This window comes from Hypomesus nipponensis, chromosome 19 (assembly GCF_054491055.1).
Source record: "Hypomesus nipponensis isolate SF chromosome 19, ASM5449105v1, whole genome shotgun sequence".
Taxonomy (NCBI): domain Eukaryota; kingdom Metazoa; phylum Chordata; class Actinopteri; order Osmeriformes; family Osmeridae; genus Hypomesus; species Hypomesus nipponensis.
This window is the reverse complement of record NC_140379.1, coordinates 9,759,187-9,779,077: the sequence shown is the minus strand read 5'-3', so window position 1 is coordinate 9,779,077 and position 19,891 is coordinate 9,759,187. Positions and strand designations below refer to the sequence as shown.

The following is a 19,891-nucleotide window of genomic DNA, read 5'->3' as shown; positions in this document are numbered from 1 at the left end:
GCCAACAACAGATTAGAAGGTTGCAGATATATAGCAGTGCAGAGCCAATACTCCTAGCCTCCCTCACCACCATGACTGGTGAGAAAGTATTTCAGTAATCAATCACATCAACACAGCTTCAGCTACAGAGCTGGGCTTTAGCTGGTACCAACCAATAGTCTATGCAAACCGATATTTGCCTAGACTGTGCAGCAAGGAGCTGCTGGGAGACTGCTATGAGGAAACAGTATGTCTACATGATATCTGCACTTTTGCAAACTCATCAATGTGATAACCTAACAGAGGCATCAGCACACCCCTGTGGAGACACTATGTATTACAGCAGAGGTGAGCATGAAGTTGCCAAGAAGACAAACATGTGACAGTTAAAAAAATCAACCACAACAGGTTACAGCGTGAATTGCAGTTAATTTATTTTTCGAAATATTCTGCCATTTTCTTCAGCAAGCCATCAAAACAAACAGTTCTTTTAAACAAAGTTCAGAACTTTTATTGAATTATTTCAATTATTGTTATAAAATGCACTTACATCTGTCAGAATGACATCTGACATATTTGATATTAAACAATAAATTAAGTATCTATGTTGAAACTATTCAGAATTACATAAAATTTAACAATTACCAATATTTCCATTCAAGGATAAGAGCATTGTAAAAGATGAGCAGAAACACATTACAAATGAAGGCATCATAATTCAACAGTATAAATCACCAGCAAATCAATGTGCTTATTTTCAGCAATGTTTACATGTAAACATACTCAAGTAAAATGTGCACTTAAAAGCATAGGATAACCATAAAATGATGCTTATTGAAGCAGATAGGTGATATTTTGGCAAACACCAATACACTGTAAGACTTGTATAGCTATTTCAACAAGGTGCTTTATTTTATAAAAGCGAAGGTATAAAATGTAGTTCAAGAAAAAAGAAACAGACTAAAACATATTCCTTTATCAATAATCTGTAAACATACCAGATAGTGTAAACGTATGCTTTTGCTTTCATAAAATGAGATTATGGGATAGAGCAAGCAATCACCAGTCAGTCCCTTTCAAGAAATCATCTCAGGCAACAAATGTACAGCCCTCAGTGGAGAACTGTCAGTATGTGTATATATGTATGATATATATATATATATATATATATATATATAGTATTTCATAGAACAATTATAAAAGTTGAAGAGCTCTTACAAACAGAGTTCTTTAGTAGAACAGCAGAAGCAATCATGTCTTGTGTTAATCAGGATAGAGAACAGTGATATGTAGAAGTGCTGAGGGGAGGAGCGCCGAGCAACGTCTCCAGAACATTCCCTGGAGGTTCCTTCAGTGGCTCAAACACTAACCAACACCCCCTGCACTTAACCTTACAATACTTTGGACAACATATTGATAATGGATGGAGTCAAGGGTATATATAGCTATAATGAGTTTGATTAACTGATTAAATATACTGTACATAAATACATATTTAAACTGTGATAGTTAGACAAACAGCAGATAGTGATTTTCCCTCGTCTTCCTCTGGTCTCCATGGTGACATGGCTCTGTGATATTCTCCCTTTCTAAGGCTCGATAGGTCTGGTCTTGGCCAGGTCTGGGCCCAGGTCTAGTTCAGGATAGGCTGGTGGAGTCTGGTCCTAAGCCAGAGAGATCCATCATGGACTTTCTGCCGTCGGTGTCAGTGTCTGCTGCACCGCCACATGTCTGTCCTCGCCCCCCCCCCTGGGCCTCACCCACGGCCCTATCTTAGTCCACTCCATCAAAGCCCTGGGCGTTCTCTATGGCGATGTGCAGCTTCTCTCTCAACTCCTCAAACGACTCATAGGGAGGCAGGTCCAGGCGGTTGAAGCTGAAGAAGAACAGAGAGGTCAGGAGACAGGTCTACTGTTGAGACAGAGAAACACCACCCGACTGTTGAGTCTAAGGTGAGAGGCGGTGAGAGGTGGGGGGGCTCACCATGTGTGGGCCCGGGGCAGCTTGTCTCTGGTGCCCCACTGCTCAATGGTAAAGTGCTGTGGTCCATTGGACCCTGAAAACACAACGTCGGCACAAGATGAGAACACACAAGATCACCCAGGATGAGAATGCACAGCGTCACCCAGCACGAGCACCTCACCGTAGAGCTCTGCGAAGCCGTTCATCGGGACCCTGGAGGTTCCAGTCACAAACTGCAACAGGCGTATTCTCTTTTCAGCATCCATCAGCAGGACCGTCTGAGGAACAGCAGAGCACCACATTCTTGAACATCCGAACATACAAAACAACAACAACAAATCTAGAAGAGCTAAAGCTCACCTTCCAGAACCACTGGATGACTGGCTGGTTAGGGCAGTAACCATTCTTGTATTTGGTGTTCTCTCGCCAGTCGTTCACGTCCACATCCCCAAGTCCACACATCAACAACTACCAGAGAGTGACAGACAAAAGAGAGCCAGGGAGGAGAGAGAGAGCAGAAAGTTAGACAATCTGTCTCCCCCTACTGGATAGAGGTTGGTGGAACACTATGCAGTAAGTGATGAGTGACACCCACCTCAAGCTCATTCTCATCAAATATCTTGATGAGATCCTGAGGTATCAGCTCATAGAATCCCTGGAGATAGAGAGAGCGAACGACGTGTTGAATCACAGTTATGACCAAACGACAAAAAAACAACACATCATTAACCATCATGGTGTTTACCTCCTTGAAGGCTGTCATCTGTCTCAGAATTCGGTTCACAAACCTCCACTGCATAACGAGACTGGAGAGCACAAAACACCCATGTCACCTACAAGTCAACAGCAGAGACAACCCACAGCGCCCCCAACAGGAGACTAGTGGAACACTTTGGCATCCTATTCCCCCCTCTGTCACCAGAGGGCGGCTGTGCTTACTGGATGTACTCCTTCTTGTTGTCGTCGGTGACAACGATCTCCGCCCCGCCCGGTTTCAGCTCGTGCTGATGTGTCTGCAGGATGGGAGGAAAGGAGAGATGACGGGTGAGAGGAATAGCAAAACGAGGACATTAGCACTTCGGAGAACATGACCCCCACCCTTTCCACCTCCTGGCTAAAGGAAGGAGAGGAATGTGTCACCTGGCCAAACAGCTCTTCGTCGATGGTGAATCTCAGGTCCAGGTCGGACGGGTCGTTCTCCAGGATCCACTTCAGGGAGTTGAAGTACTCACTGTCCTGAAACGCAACACAGCACGTACCATCACCGTGGTGACCCCTGCCCGCCCACACACACAGTGACTTGTTGCATGGCAACCTGTTACGGCTTCATGTGTACAATGTTGCAGCGTGCCGGCGTCTCACCACAGACTCCATGTCGTGCAGGGTGATAGCTTTCTGCAGTGTCATCTTGTAGAAGGGCCTGATGAAAAAGGCTGGAGGAGAAAAGAATACACACGGGCAAAGCGTTGGGATGGCAGTCACACAAGTCAGGTTTGGTTACCGATCAGGGGGGCGTGGGGGCGGGGTCGCTGGGGGGGGGTCGAGCAGCCTTACCGTCCAGCAGCTTCCCGTGGTAGACTGCCATGCCGGCCACTCGGCCTATGAACTTGAAGTAAGACAGGTGATCCTCGTTACACAGGCCTGAGTTGGGGTTTATCTGCAGAGTATAGTTATCCCTGCAGGGAGACAGGGGGAGGAGGAGAGGAGGTCGGAACATTATCCACCAGCTCTGGTCTTGTATATCTCTCTAATCAAAATCTCCACTGGTCATCACCATGGTGACCCTGTCAAACTGTACTGTTCAAACAAACACTGGCATAAGAGAGACTCACGTGGCAGAATACTCAAAAAGCCCATAATAAGGGTTGAACATCTCCTTGGAGATGAGGAAGAACCACTCTCTGGCCACGCCCCCGTAGTCCAGGCCCTTCTCCCCTTCAAACTCCACCCACAGTCGCGCCTTCAGGAAGTCCGCCCTCTTGACAGACAGGATGCGCCGGTACGAGTCCTCCAGCACAGCACTGCGGCGGAGCTTCATCTCAAAGCGGTTGGGGATGTCGGCCTGAAGGAGAGACAGGCTGGGTCAGGAGAGACTGTCCCACTCACACACACACAGTCAACCAGGGGACCATCCTCGAGCAGAGAGATCTGATACTACCCCCCCTCCTGCTCAGCAACCCTATATGAATCTGGGGGGGGGGGTACTTACCGGTTTCTTCAGCTTCTTTCGGAAGTAATCATACTTCTGTTTGTAGTCTCTGGAGTACGGCACAGCCTAGAATACACAGACATGGTCACAGGACCAGAAATCAATGATGGATATTTGATCGTTTGCTAAATTATGCATCGATATGGACGTCCTGGAGAACCTGACTGCAGCAGATCTGTACTCACTGGCCCGGTGATGGCAGAGTTCTGCAGACGAGGATCGTCCCACTGGGTGTTCTTAGTGTCTGGACAAGCACAGAAAGGAGGAGGGCAGAGAGAAGTTCTGTCAGTGTTTAAGAGGGGTTGGGAAACTGGTGGTGGGTTTGTCAATCTCTACTTTCTACTTTGATTTCTTACTTACTATGATCGATGTAGAATATTCTGCCATCACTGTGGACCCTCTCCTCCCAGCCAGGCTTGGACAGCGGACACACAACACAAAGATTACTTCCTATTTCCTCCCCACACAAACATCACTTCCTGTTAAATCACAACATAGAAACAGGCATGATGTCATTAAAGGACTCACCGGCATGGGCCCAAGGTCAGTCGGATCGAGCGACGGTCTCTTCCTCATGTGCACAGGAATTTTCAACCTGGGGTCTTCCTGCTCAGAGCAAAACACAGGAAGCGAGTCACACAAACCAGTTTGAATTCCAAGGGTTGGCTCTCCAGACCCCAGTGGAGGGTCAGGTACAAGACTCACCCAGGAGGTGGTCTTGGTGTTGTGGTCGATGAAGAAGGGTCGTCCGTTGGGAGCGCTGCGGACCTCCCAGCCTGGGGGCATCAGACCGTACTCCTGCTTGGGCTGACGGTTGGGGGAGTGCTGGGGGTTGGGGGAGTGCTGGGGGTTGGGGGAGTGCTGGGGGGAGGCCTCTGGAGACAGCATCGGGGGATGGTATACCGTGGGGCTCACGGACAGGGTATTGTGGCCCCCTCCTCCTTCCGAAGTGATCTACACAACAGAGGGAGAAGAGTCGAGAGAGAAGGAGGTGAAAAAAGAGAGAGCGAGCGACATAGGGGGATAGAGAGAGAAAGGGACATAGAGCCTACAGCTCTATAGTCCTGTCTACAGCCAACCTGTATGAGTGGCTGTGTCCAGGAGGTGATTCTGCTGTTGTGGTTGACGTAGTAGAGGCGTCCCTTACTGTCCTGCTTCTCCTCCCAGCCTGGAGGCAGGCCCTGGGAGGTGGGCAGCATCTAGAACACAACACAGTCAGAAGCTTGGAGACACACACACAGACAGACAGAGAGACAAAGAGAGAGACAGAGAGAGAGAGAGAGAGAGAGAGAGAGAGAGAGAGCAGTGGTGGGCAGGCTGTGTAGTACACACCACAGGCTGGACTGGATGCTCTTCCACAGTCAGGGTCTGGACACTTCCTCTGCGGCTGGAGGGGCCTGAGTGGCTGGAGTGACCAGCCTGAGGAGGAAAACACCACCACAGCCATGAGAACCCTGTCTGAGCTGAGCCAACGTAACATTGTACCCTCCCACCAGTCGCAGTCTCTCCATGTCTAATAAGGAACATATAGTGCTGAAGTGAGAGCACAGTGGTTACACATTACCACAGCCAGATGGAGTCTCTACTACAGTGTTCTGTCCCTGTCTGGTCAAGAAACCTGCTAAAGCCAGTCAGGCTGGTAATGGGAGTCATGGTAACAGGAGCTATGGTACGAGATTTTGACGAGTCGTGGTAATGGGAGACGTGGTAACGGGAGTCGTGGTAACGGGAGACGTGGTAACAAGAGTCGTAGCAACAGGGGCCGCGTTAACGGGAGGACGTCAAGAAAGTGCATTATTCACCGTGAGGGAGGTGCGTCTGTCTCCGGGTGTGGCTCCAGTGGCCTGCAGGTGGCTCAGCTCCTCGCAGAAAGAGTGGAACTCCAGGGGAGAGTGGGGTGGGGGGGGGGGAGTGGAACCCCCTGGGGGAGTGGGGTGGGGGGGGGAAGTGGAACCCCATGGGGGAGTGGGGTGGGGGGGGGGAGCACTGGCTTAGACCACTGCTACTGTACAACGTGGAGTCATCATCTGTTATGATCTCCCAGCTCTGGAGGAGAGCACAGGCACAACAACAAATTGCTCAAAAACACCACAATGCTCAAACACCACAATGCTCAAAAACACCACTACGCTCAAAAACACCACAACACGCGCCTCATTAAAAAATACAACACGCGGTTCAGAACAACTACATATTGTTCAGGAATATTCTTCTCCATCCAATCACACTGAGGCCTCAGTAAACCTCTGGCTTGGGTCAGGATTCAATTTACAAATAAGAGTCATATTCAGGTATGATTTCTATCTACAGCTTCACAAAGACAAACATCGTACAGACATAACTATAGGCAGCCTGAACATAGATTATGAGTTATAGAGTGATTTGATAGTGACAGCTAGCTATCCTCAGAGACTGGACACGCAAAAGCCACATATTTGACCAACATGCAGCTTCTATTGGCCGGGATCATTAAAACACATACTGACCTACAGCTTTGTACAGCTACAGAACAGTGGCTGTGTACAGATGGCAGTTACTAACATGACGTTGCCATGTACAAGACTTGATTGTGTGATTTGACAGGAAAGGGTTGTGGACAGGATGTGATCATGGACAGGAAGTAGTCATGGAGAGGAAGATGTCATTAAGAGAACGTGGTCAAGGACAGGAAGTGTTACCTCAGGAGACTCGTGTCTGTCGATGGCTTCCTCGTGGTCGGAGATCTGCCTGCGAGCTGTAAAGGCATGCTGGGCCTCCATGTGGATGGTCTGTCTCTGCTCTGCCTCCTCCTCACTGTCTCTGCACAGTGGGAATACACACACACACACACACACACACAGTGAGTCTTGAGAGTACTACCACAGGAGACCACAAGTTTACAATCCATTTGGACAGTGAAGAGTTTCTAGTGATCAGACTTACTGTATGATTGGCCTGTGCCACTGCGTGGTCCTGGTGTCATGGTTGACGTAGTAGGTTCTGCCCAGGTTGTCCTGCCTCTCCTCCCAGCCAGGGGGCAGTGCAGGCAGCAGGTGGTTGTGTCTGGGACCCGACATGTCTTGCCCCTCCAGGAACTCCCACCCGGGCTGAAACACATAAACAAATGTTACTCAATCCTTCTCCAGCAGCCAATGTCTTCTCGATTCAAAAAGATTTGCAGTTTATCTGAGACCCGGGTGTTCCCCGGGTGCTCCCTGCCCTCCGATCTCCCAAAGTGGTCTGGACTCTCACCTTGGCAGGCTCGTGGAGGGACTAATATAGGACATTTTTTTTTTATCAAATTAGCCAGCACTAGCATCCATTTGAAGAATGATGAATGGTTCTATGAATACCAAGGGAGCAAGCAGTCAGCCTCCAGGGCTGGTGACATCAGGCCCCCTGGGCTGAGGGCTGCGACACACACTGAGAGGCTCACCTGTCACACCCTGGAGCTGTGCTCGCTGTGTTTTCAAAACTGCTCGAGCTGACGGTGGCTTTATCCATTTAGCTACAATGTCTAATTCATTAATGCATTCATAATACATGAATTAGACGATTTGTTTATCCATGGGGTCTTACATCAGTGTCATCTGTCTGGTCTGCAGCTTCCTCCTCTGAGGCAGGAGTTTTAGGCAGGTAGGTCATTTTTAGACGCAGCTGACCTTTGACCCTGGACTTGTGGCTGCACGACAAGCACAAAGTCAACAATGAACTCAAACGGTGCCATCTTTATATATGCTTTAAACATATCACAATTTAAATCAAACAAAATGTAATAAAAACAAACAAAATTATATATTTTTCAAATGCTAATATGAGTATGTGGAGCTGAAAACAGAAGGGAGAACGATGAGAGGATGCTAACCTTCTTGGGTGAAGTAGAAAATCCTTGAATGTGAATGGCCTTTCAATGTTAGGATTTTCTGTCTGAAAACAAAACAAAAAAGCTTAGCACTTTAAAAATGGTAAGAGTAGAATTACTATGCAGGCTTTACTCTACATAGTCTGTATCCATGTGGAGTAGCACTACATGTACAACAGCACTTTGCCTTGTGGTGGAGGGCGCCTGTGTGCCGTGTGGAGCGAGGAGCACAAACAAGACGGCTCTTTTTCCATAAGGGACACAGAGACACTTAGTGATGAGGGTTTTAATGTTTACATGAGGTCAGAAGAGGTCATGGTTGGGTCAAGGTAAAACCCAACGGTTATAAACGACAGTACATCAACACTAATGAGGTGATGGAATGTGAGTTAACCAAGACTCGGGGACGTAAACCCAGTGGACGGTGAAGGTGTTCTGGAGGAGACTGAGTCCTGCTCTCACCGAGATGTGTTGTAACGGGACGTCGACCTGACCCAGAAAGTCATCGCGCGTCTGCCAGAGAAAGGGAAACAGACATTTACAGGCAATCTCATTTGAAAGGGTGTGGTTGTTATCTACGGTACAGGCATACACACACACAGGCACCCACAGGTACACACACACACCCACCCACACCCACAGAGCGGAAAGGATGACTCATGTCAAGAGGCTACATCACATGACTGGTCTAGATACACCTGTGCTCCACGAATGGTCACCTCTACTGTGGTACTGACTTGCCCCACAGAACCCTGTACTATCTCACAGATAATACAAGCCATGACCTCACCTTTAAAGCCCCACTTAAAAACGACTCGTCAAACCATAAACCTCAACATTCTAAACTATTGTGATCTCAACAGGTCGTAACAATGCAACAGATCAGTTAGCCCGTAGATCCCTGGGCTGAACCAGGCAGGCCAGTCTCTCTCTGACCACACATGCATGCTCTGGGGCTATCCCGCTCTGCGCTGTGTTACTAAGGAACAACACCAAATGAAGGTCATCCTACGTCACTGAGGTCTCTGTGATGCCATTATTGTTCAACACATCACATGGTCAGGAAAAATAGGCAAAAGTTTAAAAAAAAACTACTAAAGACCTACAAACAAATGTACTAAAGTAGAGTTGTGGGTCCATGGCCCGTTCATCCTAGAGAGTGTAGTCAGGCCCGTCTCCTTAAAACACAGGCTGCAAGGTCCTGCTGATGGTCAGCAGATAAGACATCCAGCAGGTAGCAATAACCCAGCAGAGACTCTCAACAACCAGCAGCCAATAAAGAGAGTGAGGGGGCACAGACCATGGCCTTGGCCTGTGTTACAGCCTGCTAGTTCAACAGCTAGGATTTAACGACCTGTGCAGGGAAAGATAAGCGTTTTCTCTAGTGGTCATGGGTTTGTGTTTATGTCTCCGTGTGCGTGTGTGTCTTTGTGTTTGCCAACAGACCACCTCCACAGCATTCAACCCAACAGGGCCAGCCAAACACAGCTGCACTGCTTTTAACCTGTCTTACTGTCGAGCCTGCAACAACACTACATAGAGAAGGTCAGATACCAGAGTGTCACGATCACAGCTTGACGGGTCCCACCCACAGGTCCAATTTAAATATCCAAATATTATTTTCAACTGACCTCTAGGTCAATTGTTTTTCTCAAAAAACACATGATGAATCAGCATTGTAGATTATCTAGTAGGGGTTTATATGACCTGCTAGACTGGAGCAGGAGCTATGCAGCTGCGAGGTCTTCTGTCCTTAATGAGCATATAGAGTTTAGCTGGTACGGCTTTGGCTAATTGCTAGCGCAGGTCTTTCCTGACAAGCTGCTAAATGGAGAGAGGAAGAGGGGGAAGAGGGTGGGAGAGAGAGGATCTGACACCTGATGCTTTGCAAACATGGCCTAGCAGGGGCACCCACAGTGAAGGGAACACAGCAATCTTTTACTGCAAAAGGCTCAGTCTCTCCAAAGCCTGCATAACATGCCCCCCTCCCCTACAGCCACCCAAGATGGTTGAGATGACTGGGCTGTGCTCTGGTGTCACGTTGGTAAATCTGAGTCCCCTGCCCACAGCAGTGCTTCAGCCACCAGACTATCTGGAGTCAGGGGGAATATTTTGGAAGTGCTTTATTTATAGAGAGGGGTGGTGGTGGAAGGGGGGGGGGGCTCCGGCTGCCTTTCCAAAACTAAAATTAGCTTGGGGTAAATACTTAAACTGATTACTCAAAGCGTTAACAGAATAATAAAAATGGAGAACCCCACTAAACCAAAGCATGCATGTAGACGCGCACACACACACACACACACACACACACACACACACACACACGCACTCACAAGGTAGGCTATCCAATGAATCCTGTTTTCTCTCTGCTGTTCCAGGATCTAGCCTGGCTTACTATGACGCAACCAAATGCCTCACAAAGTTTGTTCACATAGAGCATGGTATTTGTAAGACTGCTGTAGATGTTCAGCAGCTAAGCTAAACTTGGGCTTGCTTGTACAACAAGTAGTCCTGAAGTTAACAGATTTAGAGACATAAACATGTATGCTATGCTAACACAGCTAGCTGTATGCTAACATAGCTAGCTCCATGTAAGCTAACATGTTGGCTAGCACTAGCCTACACAGCTAGCTATGGGAACCTCTTAAGACCCATGTCAAGGAGGGGACGTTGTCAAAGGTAAAACTGCAACATGGAAACTTTGCAGTTTCTATGTACAATAAACAAACAATACACTTTTTTTCTTTCTAGGAACCACTCATTACACCCCTTCACTGCATTCACTTTCACCTGACACCTCAAAGCTTTTCTGAGTAATGTCAAACTTGATGTGTCTTGATGTCACAACAAAACAGTCACAGTCTTGCACTGCAACAGGTAACACCATCAATAACATGCCAAGTTCTAATGTATATTCCCATTCTATTAAGTATTATATATCATGTCATTATTATCACTTGACAACCACCTTGCTAAATTGAAAACACAGAACAACCGAAAGACTCACCCTGGTGTTGAATCCAGGGTTCATATGAACATGATCACTTCTCTGGTTAGTGTTTACATCAGTAACAGAGCCAGAGACCCTGGCCCCGGGGCCGTGAGACACTCGTATGTGAACATGTGGAGAGCCAGCCTGTGAGCTGGCCAGCTTGGGGTTGGAAACGTGACATGAGATTCCGGTATTGTGGTAGGGGACTTCCAGGGAAAAGCTCCTCTGTAAAGCATGATGACCAGCGATTTGACCTGGCATTTCCTGTCCATTGCCGGTCTGGCAGGCAGGGTGGTGGCTCTTTTCAGACAGTTTAGCAGAGGGCGGCAGGCTAGCGGACGTGCTGCGGAACAGCCTGATGTGCCGGTGAGAGTTCTCCCCCTCCTGCTGTGGACTCTCAGGATGCTCCACACTGACCGCGGCCCTGGCGGGCACACCCTTCCCAAACAACACTGCAGGCCTCTGGTGGGCAAAGTGCAACAGCACACTGGAGTGGCGACCTGGCGGCTTGTCTAAAGTAGCTGACCTGTCAGGTGTCCCGCCGTCCTCCATATTGTATCTCAGTTTATCCAAAACAGGAACATTGAAATGCACCACAGGCCTAGCATCCCTGAACTCGGATGATGGACAACTGTTCTTGGACAGTCGCAGGCCGTTGAGTGCCGTAGCGATGGATCCCTTGGAGGCGACTGTGTCGTCGTCTGTGGAGGGTTCGCTGGCGGACAGCTGGAGTTGGTGGGAGGTCTGGAAGCAGCCCCTGGCCAGTGGGAGGGCAGGGAGAGCCACCGGGCTGACGGGGGAGGCTGGTGGCGTGCTGCAGGGGCTCCGGGGGAAGATGACCAGGGAGGAGCAACGCCTCAGTGGCACCCGGGCCTTCCTACGGGGGACACTCCTGTACTGGGCCGCCCGCCGCGTCTCTGGGAGCTCCGGCTCAAAGATACTGCCGCTGCTGCAGTACCCGGCGTCGCTGGCCGTGCTGCTGCTACTACTGGAGCCCCCGTCAGACACGCACCCTGCCCCCCCCTCACTGCCCCCAGCCTCCCCATCCTCCGCTCCCGACTCCTGCTCTCCGTGGAGCTTGGCGCAGGGCTGCAGGGAGATCTGCAGGGTGCTCTTCCTGCTGCCTCCGGCGGGGTAAACCTTGGGTATGAACACGGAGGAGTAGCGCTGCAGATTAGCGTCCTCTGGCGACAGTGGGGGCAGAGCCAACTGTCCAGGAGTCACCTTCATGTGGAGGGAGCTGTGGGCTGGGCTCTCAGTGGGGCTGCGGCCAGTGTCGCCGCTCTCCTCACCATGGCTGCTCAGGCTCTCTGACAGAGGGTCTGTGTTGCTTCTCCTCGACGCAAAATGCAAACGGAGCTGGCGTGCCATCCGTTTAGCTCTCTAATCCCATCCAAGCCGAGGGGCACTGCATGGCAGGGCCTCACGGCTGAGAAAGTACAGTGAAGCAACTGCTCAGTCCTGTTCCGTGATTACCAGCATTAGCGGCAGCACATAGCCAAAATAGCTCTTGTGACAAGCTGCATTCCTCTGCTGCTGGAAGGCTATTAGTCAAGGCAGGTCAAAAGAACTCTTCTCAGCCTCAGCCCGAAACAACCACTGTGGTTCACTTCTTTAAGGAGTTAGATCCACACTTGTTCCACACAGAGCAGCACGGGCACTTTAAGGGGTAGAACTCACTAAAGAAATTCAGCCAAGCCTCAAACCCAGGCTCGGCCCCAGCCTCACGGAATCTGTGTCTTCTGCCGTCTATCCTCACAGAGTCTGCCACAGCCCTGGCCCAGCTCCTGGTCACCCTCTGACAGGATTAAAGAGCCCAGCAATGTACCAGCTCAGTAGAGGGACTGCCTCTCAGACCACTCACTCAAGACTCTGCCTTCTCGACGCTGTCGGGCGGATAGTGTTTCCCTGCCTGTACCGCGTCCCGCAAATATTTTTACCCACCGGTATAGAGTTACAGGAAATCAAGAGGAATGAGTTTCAACATAATTCTACATCAACCTTAATGGATAGGGTATCCTTGTAGTAGCCATATTGGGAAAACACCACAGCCTGGTCCAATTTACAGGGAAGCTACTTCTGCTGGTTATGATAACTGCAGAAGTCAGCTAGCTCATAAAACTGCTTGCCTGAGCTCTGCAGCATCCCTCTGAACCACAGATAAAGCCACAAGCGCTTTAGGATGACGGCCCTGTTCCATAATGAACAGAGGAAGAAAAGGAGACGTACTACTGTGGTGAAGATCCCCCACTCGACATATTAAAATCAAACATTCCTACTCATCCAGCCTTGCTCAACATACAGTAGCTACGTGTAGCTCAAGTCAAGACTCTGGTCAGGGAACACACACATTGGTCAGCTACATCACCTGTAATCTGACTCTGAATGTAACAACCAAAAGCTGAGTAGATCCACCACACACCCATCACAGGACTATTATGTGAGTTCAGAGCTATTCTGGGGGGTTGTAGCCATGCTGGCCGGCAGGTCAATGACATAGTGTGATGGTATTAAGGGAGTCCAGATGAGGAAATGACTCACCAGCAGAGCGCGTGTGACGCAGGGACCCCTCCTACGTCACAACCCCTGGCACCGCGTGACACTATTCCCACCTCACTGTATACTATGAATCCCTCCCTCCCTCCCTCCCGCCCGCACCGCAACCCCTAAAAGGCACCTAGACACAGGTCTGCACTAGACAACATCACATCAGGCTATATGTGGTCTGGTGGCATTCTGCCACTCAGGGAATCTCAGACCACTCCAAAGTTGTTTGATTTTCCCTAGCATGTAGAGTCCCTCCCCATCAGGGATTAGGCCTAATCTTGGTGTTGGGAATTCAAAGCGAGCCCTTCCACGGTGTCTGGTGTCAGAGACAGCGACATCGCTCCAGTCAGCAGCAGGTCTGAGCTGTGGCTCGTTAGACCCACACCATCTGGAGACCCTGGCCTGATGGGTCTGGGCCTGCTCCAACATGTCCACCATCACTGCCTCCAAGAAGGGGAGGATGTTCTATAGGAACACTGGCAGGCTTATGCCACCCTTCACACACTACCCCACGTCAGTGTACGTAGACTACATAAGCATGCTACCATCTGCTAACATCTACACTCAGGCCTGGTGTTATGCTACCTTATCTCAATATCTTAAACAACTAAATAATCTCCTGTTAGAGTCTATTATGGGGACTTCTGGTTAACCATTACCCCCATTAGTCAGGTGTCCCCGGGCACATAAGCACTTAACAAAATTAATAGCTGACCCGGTCACACTCCAGACTTTTTATGAGATCAAGGCAGTTTAACTCTTTAGAGGAGAGTGTTTCATTTACATTTCCTAGATCTGTTTTGAAGAGGCAACCTGCAATTCAAGCAGACCAGGGTGTATTTGGGGCACTGCTGGGCTAAACCCCAAAGGTTACAAACAACCCAGCTACACCTAATCACTTGGCTTTCTTCTTATATACTATATAACTACTTCACATACAACCATCCCTGCAGTCACAAAAGCCCATTGGTAATTGGTTCAGTTTCCTTCACACACCTGGGTCACTGTAAATATCAGTCTACTGCTAATACACAAATATTGATGAGAATATATGCGAATATGTCCTTGTGGAAGCAGTTTCACCTCCACCAGAATCTACCTACCAGGCGGTTCTCATCAAACACTTCCAGCAGCAGACGATGCTTCCTGGGGTGAACCTGGAACACAGAATACAACATCAAACTGATCAATACATCTGCAGAACATGCCCTACATACAGCACACCTGGAGGAAGAAAATGTGCACTTCTGTTCGGACGCTTTTGTAGTCACAAAGGCTGTTGGCTTTGTGTCCATGTCCTTGAAAAGTAGGCCACATTGCATGACCTGATAATTCCATATTAGTAATACAGTAGTTATCCTTGTACGTGTTTATACAACAACCATGCTCTTTCTAACCATGTTAACAGTGTGGCCAACAATGACTCACTGAGTCTCCATCAAGGTTAGAAAAGACAAAGGTTAGGTGAATCATTAGACATTCTGTCAGATACAGCCGGCTCTTTCACTCATTTATAGAACAGTGAATACATGCTTGGCAGAACATTTCCAAGCAGCCCCTACAGTACATAAAGGTGGTGTCTGAGCGTTGAGTCACAACCAGATTTTAGCCATGCTGGAAGATAGCGCCTATGAGGTGTAAAACATGAGACGCTTCTGAGTGGGGGTGAAGGCTGCCTCCAGCTCCAGGAGTCCAGCCGGAGGGAGTCCTATAGCCCACAGGCTTCAGGGGCACAAATAGACTGTGACTCACTATCCTTACACCAGAAATCCAGCGACAGTGAAAGCAAGGATAGCCCCATTATATAATACTAATGTACCCTTCATCAACAGAAATCCAATTTAAATCAACACAATAACCTGACCCTACATATTAAGCCTGGATTTCTGACGACAATGAAGTAGCGAACACAATCTGGTCTCATCACCTCCTGATTCTGTTCACCTCCAGCTAGTTACCCCCCCCCCCACCCCCCACTTTGATTCTTTAGGAACAGACACCACTTTGTTACATAAAGAACTTAGCTAACAGGGCTGGGTGAGACACTGTAACAAGAACTAACACCCCCAGCGCACCCCAATAAAAAAATAAAATAAGGACGCAAAACTAAAAAGTTCAAATGCAACCAGTAGAGCAACAAGAGCTCAAACAGGGCCGAGCCATGCACAGGCAAGACCAGCCCTGCACAGGCAAGACCAGCCCTGCACAGGCAAGCAGACACGCGAACCAAGACCAGCCCTGCACAGGCAAGACCAGCCCTGCACAGGCAAGCAGACACGCCGAACCAAGACCAGCCCTGCACAGGCAAAACCAACCCTGCACAGGCAAGACCAACCCTGCACAGGCAAGACCAACCCTGCACAGGCAAGCAGACACCAACCAAGACACCACACACTTACACTCTTAGCTAGGTTGGCTTTTAAAAACATGCTCTGTAATGCTTTGTAAGAAAAACTGCTGGAATGTTGTTGGTCTGGATCTCAGCTTCCACCTGTCAAAGAGATCGCTCTACCGAAGAGGAACCTGCCACTAAAGGTCCATTCAGATATGTGGAAGGGTGAGGGGACAACTACAGAGGGGAGGGAGACAGGTGACCAGATGCTAAAGACTAGGTTTCCAAGGTGCTGCCCTTGCCTGTTTAACATACACACACACACACACACACACACACACACACACACATACACATCAATGTTTTGCCTGAAAGCATAATTCACTTACTCTGAAGTAGAATTCCTCATTCCACTTTGGGTCCAGTGTCTTCATGGAAGGAGGAGGAACAGGTGCAGAATAACAGGTGTTAATAAAGGGGTTGCTGCCTGACAGGCTAAGAAAAATGTATAAAACAGTAGATCCTATACCAACACAGTCAGCAACTTGGCTACTTACTTTCTTGATAGTTTTTGTCTGGAGGCTGGTTAGTTCTCCATTGACAGGGTCATACAAAGATATTCTTGTATATGGATCACTATGGTAAAATAAAATATAGTAGATATTCAATTGATAAAAAGAATGTAATGTTAAATAATCACCAACAAGCTTCTCATTGTCAGCCTTATATTAACATGAATGAATATATAGGATAATTTAAAGATGCTGTAAAGCAAATTTCATGATTTGTTTTTTACTACATTATATACGTGTGAAATTAGTTCCTGAAAGGATGTGCAAAGCGCGAAAACTTTGTTTCTCATCCGTTTCCAGCTCAGGTTTTGTATAGGCTGAGCCAAAACCCGACCTATCTACGTCACAGTGACTTATCTACGTCAGATCACAGACGGTTGCACTCTGTTACTCTGTCATTCTGCTGGTACGATGCAAAGACAAAGTATTTAACTTTAGCTGAAGCTCCTTCAGGTGACACGCCCACCCAATCTCAAGCAGAGAAGACTGCTGATTTCTCACAAATTCAAACCCTAATTAAACATACTTGTCAGTGTTTTTTTCCATTCAAATTTGGATGGGTAGTTACCAACACTCTTCTGCTGATGAACTTAAAATTAATTTTCAATTCCAATTTACAGCATCTTTAATTCACTAAATAATAAATATGTATATTATATATTTTTTTTATCAATAAAATAATATAAAAACAATATAATGTGACTCGGGTTACGGTCCTCTGTGGACACTAAATTCCTATGTACCCAAGACTTCCTAGACGGCACTGTACATCACGTTGAAGACGGGGGCCAGCCACCACACCCTAAAGTAGTCTAGTTGTGTCAATAAAAAACAAACAAGCCCTGTGGGCCAGGGTCTGGGTGGCACCCATTACTGAGAGCTGATCTGGAAAGAATATAGTGCAGGCGGATTCAGGAAAGAGACCAACCACTACCTCTAGCACCATCTACAGGTGCCACTTATGGATATCTTTTGAAGATTGACAGCTCTCTCCATTTGTGCAGGCAAATCAGTTTCCTGACAGCCTGTTGGTAATGGCAGTAAGCTGGGTTCGTGCCATGAGTTTCCTTAACCCTCTCTATGAAGCTAACATGAGAGTAATGTTGTGTAGGTCTCAGTTGACAGACATGTTAGACTTCCTCTTGAGTGAGCCTCGCTGATAAGAAAGCACAGTTACACAAAGCAGCTCATGTTTCTACCTGCTGGTTGGCACACAGCATGGCTGCACACATTGGCAGGTCCACAGTGTTTACACATCAGACTTACCAACCAGCAACAAATCACGGCCTGAGCTGGATGTAAAGTGTCCTGTATAAACAAACACTCTGGACCCACTGACAGCCTATTGAACTCTTGATTGTGTTTTGAGCAAAACAGCACCGTGAGATACAAGGCTTCATTGAATCTTCACATTCAAAGAGTTAAAATGTTGTAAAAAAGCATGACAAGTTTACTTGTATGAGGGCAGTGTGGTTAGACTCTATTTCTATGACTGACCTGGCCCCAAGGATATCCTTCTTAGCTAGCCCGATTCCAGCGATGACTTTAACTCTGAGAATCCTTGATTCCACCTGTAATGACACCATATTTAATTTAAAGTCACATGGAAACATCAGTTACTCCGACTGACAGATTCAAGTAACAATGTAATGATTCATTGGGAGTGTGGGTTAACATCTATCGAATTGCCATAACTGTAAATTATACTTCCTGGTCGGGCCGTCCTGTCCAGAGTTTGAGAAGTCGTTTGGTGTAGGTAGGCTATTATGTGCACCAGAATGTGGTACCCGATGTATCCAGATCTATCAATAACGAATTAGCTTTGATATTTCGTAGCGTGGAAATGTATTATACTTATTAGTGGTGAGTAAAACAATTAACTTTTTTTTATTTTATTGAACTGAAACAACTAATGTAATTGTGCGTACAGTGTTTATTCGTTTCTAACATCCCAACTCGGTAACTCCAAGACGTTCACATCTCGTTTGGAACTCACTCACTGATCTTTCAGACAGCACATAAACACACAGCAAATCACAGCCAGGAAACTACATTGTATCATCCTGGTGTTTGACATCTCAGGTACCACGTGGACACTGTTTTACAGAAAATATTAGTCATACACAGGGCTCTATACTATTTCGCAATAACTCACAAGACTAGAGCCAGAAGAAGAAATGCCTCATCATTAATCTACTGCCAATGGTAGCTCCTCCTGAGTCCTTGAGACCTCTTTTTTTTGTGTGTGCGGACGGCCTTTATCAGAGAGGGGTTCTAAAGCTTTGTGCTGCACGTGCCCCTCCTTGCTGGCCTCGACTACACGCCAACACAAGTACCCATTACGCCACAGTCGCATACACCCCTTATGAGTTCACTTGATTTATTGGAAACCCGGCAGTGAATATTACTTTTACAGTTATTTGACTATATCTTATTCATGTTATCTACATGTGTGTGACGTTGTCTGTTGCATGTATCCAACTCCTGGAGATGATTGGGAAATTTCCCAAACCCTTACCATCTCTAAAAAAAAAACTCCCTGTTTCATTTGAACTTCACCTAGTGAATGAACGTCACGTGTACGGGTAAACCAGTAACTAAAATGTTCTTACAGTCAAGTTCATTCCGCCCCTTTCGCTGTAAATCCAGATAACGTAGTAATGAGTGGACTAGCACTATTCATAACGTCCCTTTTCAACACGTTGACTTACCAGTGCCAGTGCGTGAATGCCAAAAGTGCATCGGCGGAACATAGTTGGCCAGGCATTCAAAACAATGTACCACATTTAGCTATAATTTCAAAAATTGGTAGCTGGCTAATGTGCCATCAAGCTATTAGGGCACTCATTAGACTACCAGAACACATAGGAAATCAAAACAAGTAATAGTTTTACCTATCAAACAACTTTGATATCAAAGAATCCAGACACATAAATCCACATTTACCTCATCTGTCTCAAGTCCTCGGACCTCGGGTGTGAGTGCGGCCATGCTTAGCGAGCTGGCTAACTAGCGAGCAGGCTGTGTCCTCTTCTCTCGCGGATGGATGTATTACAGCCACCCAGTGAATGTTTATAAAAAAGACCAGGTGACAGCACTGCAGATATTGAGAGATCTGTCAGTCCGTTTGTTAGATAGAGTAACTACTGTCAGAACACTGTTCGAGATACGTCGTGTTATTATCACCCATCACTCCTCCTCCTCCTCCCTTGCCACCCTGCCACGCCTCCTACTCACGTAGTTTGACATAGCATTGAAAGGAGACGGTCGCAGAAAGTCCTCTGACTTAGGCCGAGTCGAGCTGGTTCTACAAGGATAGACTTGCTATATGTGTCATTTCCAAATGACACAAATGTGTCATTTGAAAAGGTACAGAAATCCATTTATCATGTAAAGTTATTTACTTTAAGAGACCTCCATACACGATGCCTTTATGTTATTCTCAAAACTATGTGTT

At 47.5% G+C, this 19,891-nt stretch overlaps 1 protein-coding gene across 4 annotated transcripts; it reads right to left on the bottom strand.

The window, feature by feature from the left end:
- Positions 1-388: 388 nt before the first annotated feature.
- nedd4a (NEDD4 E3 ubiquitin protein ligase a) lies at positions 389-19,668 on the bottom strand. Of its 4 annotated transcripts, XM_084681980.1 has the most exons (30): positions 19,381-19,668; positions 17,932-18,005; positions 16,420-16,498; positions 16,252-16,290; positions 14,634-14,687; positions 8,454-8,504; positions 7,995-8,056; positions 7,709-7,811; positions 7,073-7,236; positions 6,829-6,949; positions 6,151-6,196; positions 5,953-6,071; positions 5,483-5,569; positions 5,230-5,349; positions 4,856-5,104; positions 4,679-4,756; positions 4,511-4,565; positions 4,336-4,394; positions 4,151-4,216; positions 3,774-4,003; positions 3,496-3,617; positions 3,304-3,374; positions 3,082-3,177; positions 2,881-2,954; positions 2,687-2,747; positions 2,537-2,596; positions 2,302-2,409; positions 2,123-2,219; positions 1,963-2,035; positions 389-1,855 (listed from the first exon to the last, which is right to left on the bottom strand). In XM_084681980.1, exons 1-30 carry the CDS (start codon positions 19,423-19,425, stop codon positions 1,753-1,755), a joined length of 2,766 nt encoding a protein of 921 aa, XP_084538106.1. In that variant the 5' UTR covers positions 19,426-19,668; the 3' UTR covers positions 389-1,752. The 4 variants fall into 4 exon arrangements, with proteins under 4 accessions (XP_084538106.1, XP_084538104.1, XP_084538105.1 ...); XM_084681978.1 differs by lacking the exons at positions 5,953-6,071; positions 6,151-6,196; XM_084681979.1 differs by lacking the exons at positions 14,634-14,687; positions 16,252-16,290; positions 16,420-16,498; positions 17,932-18,005; positions 19,381-19,668 and adding an exon at positions 10,999-12,849.
- Positions 19,669-19,891: the final 223 nt, after the last annotated feature.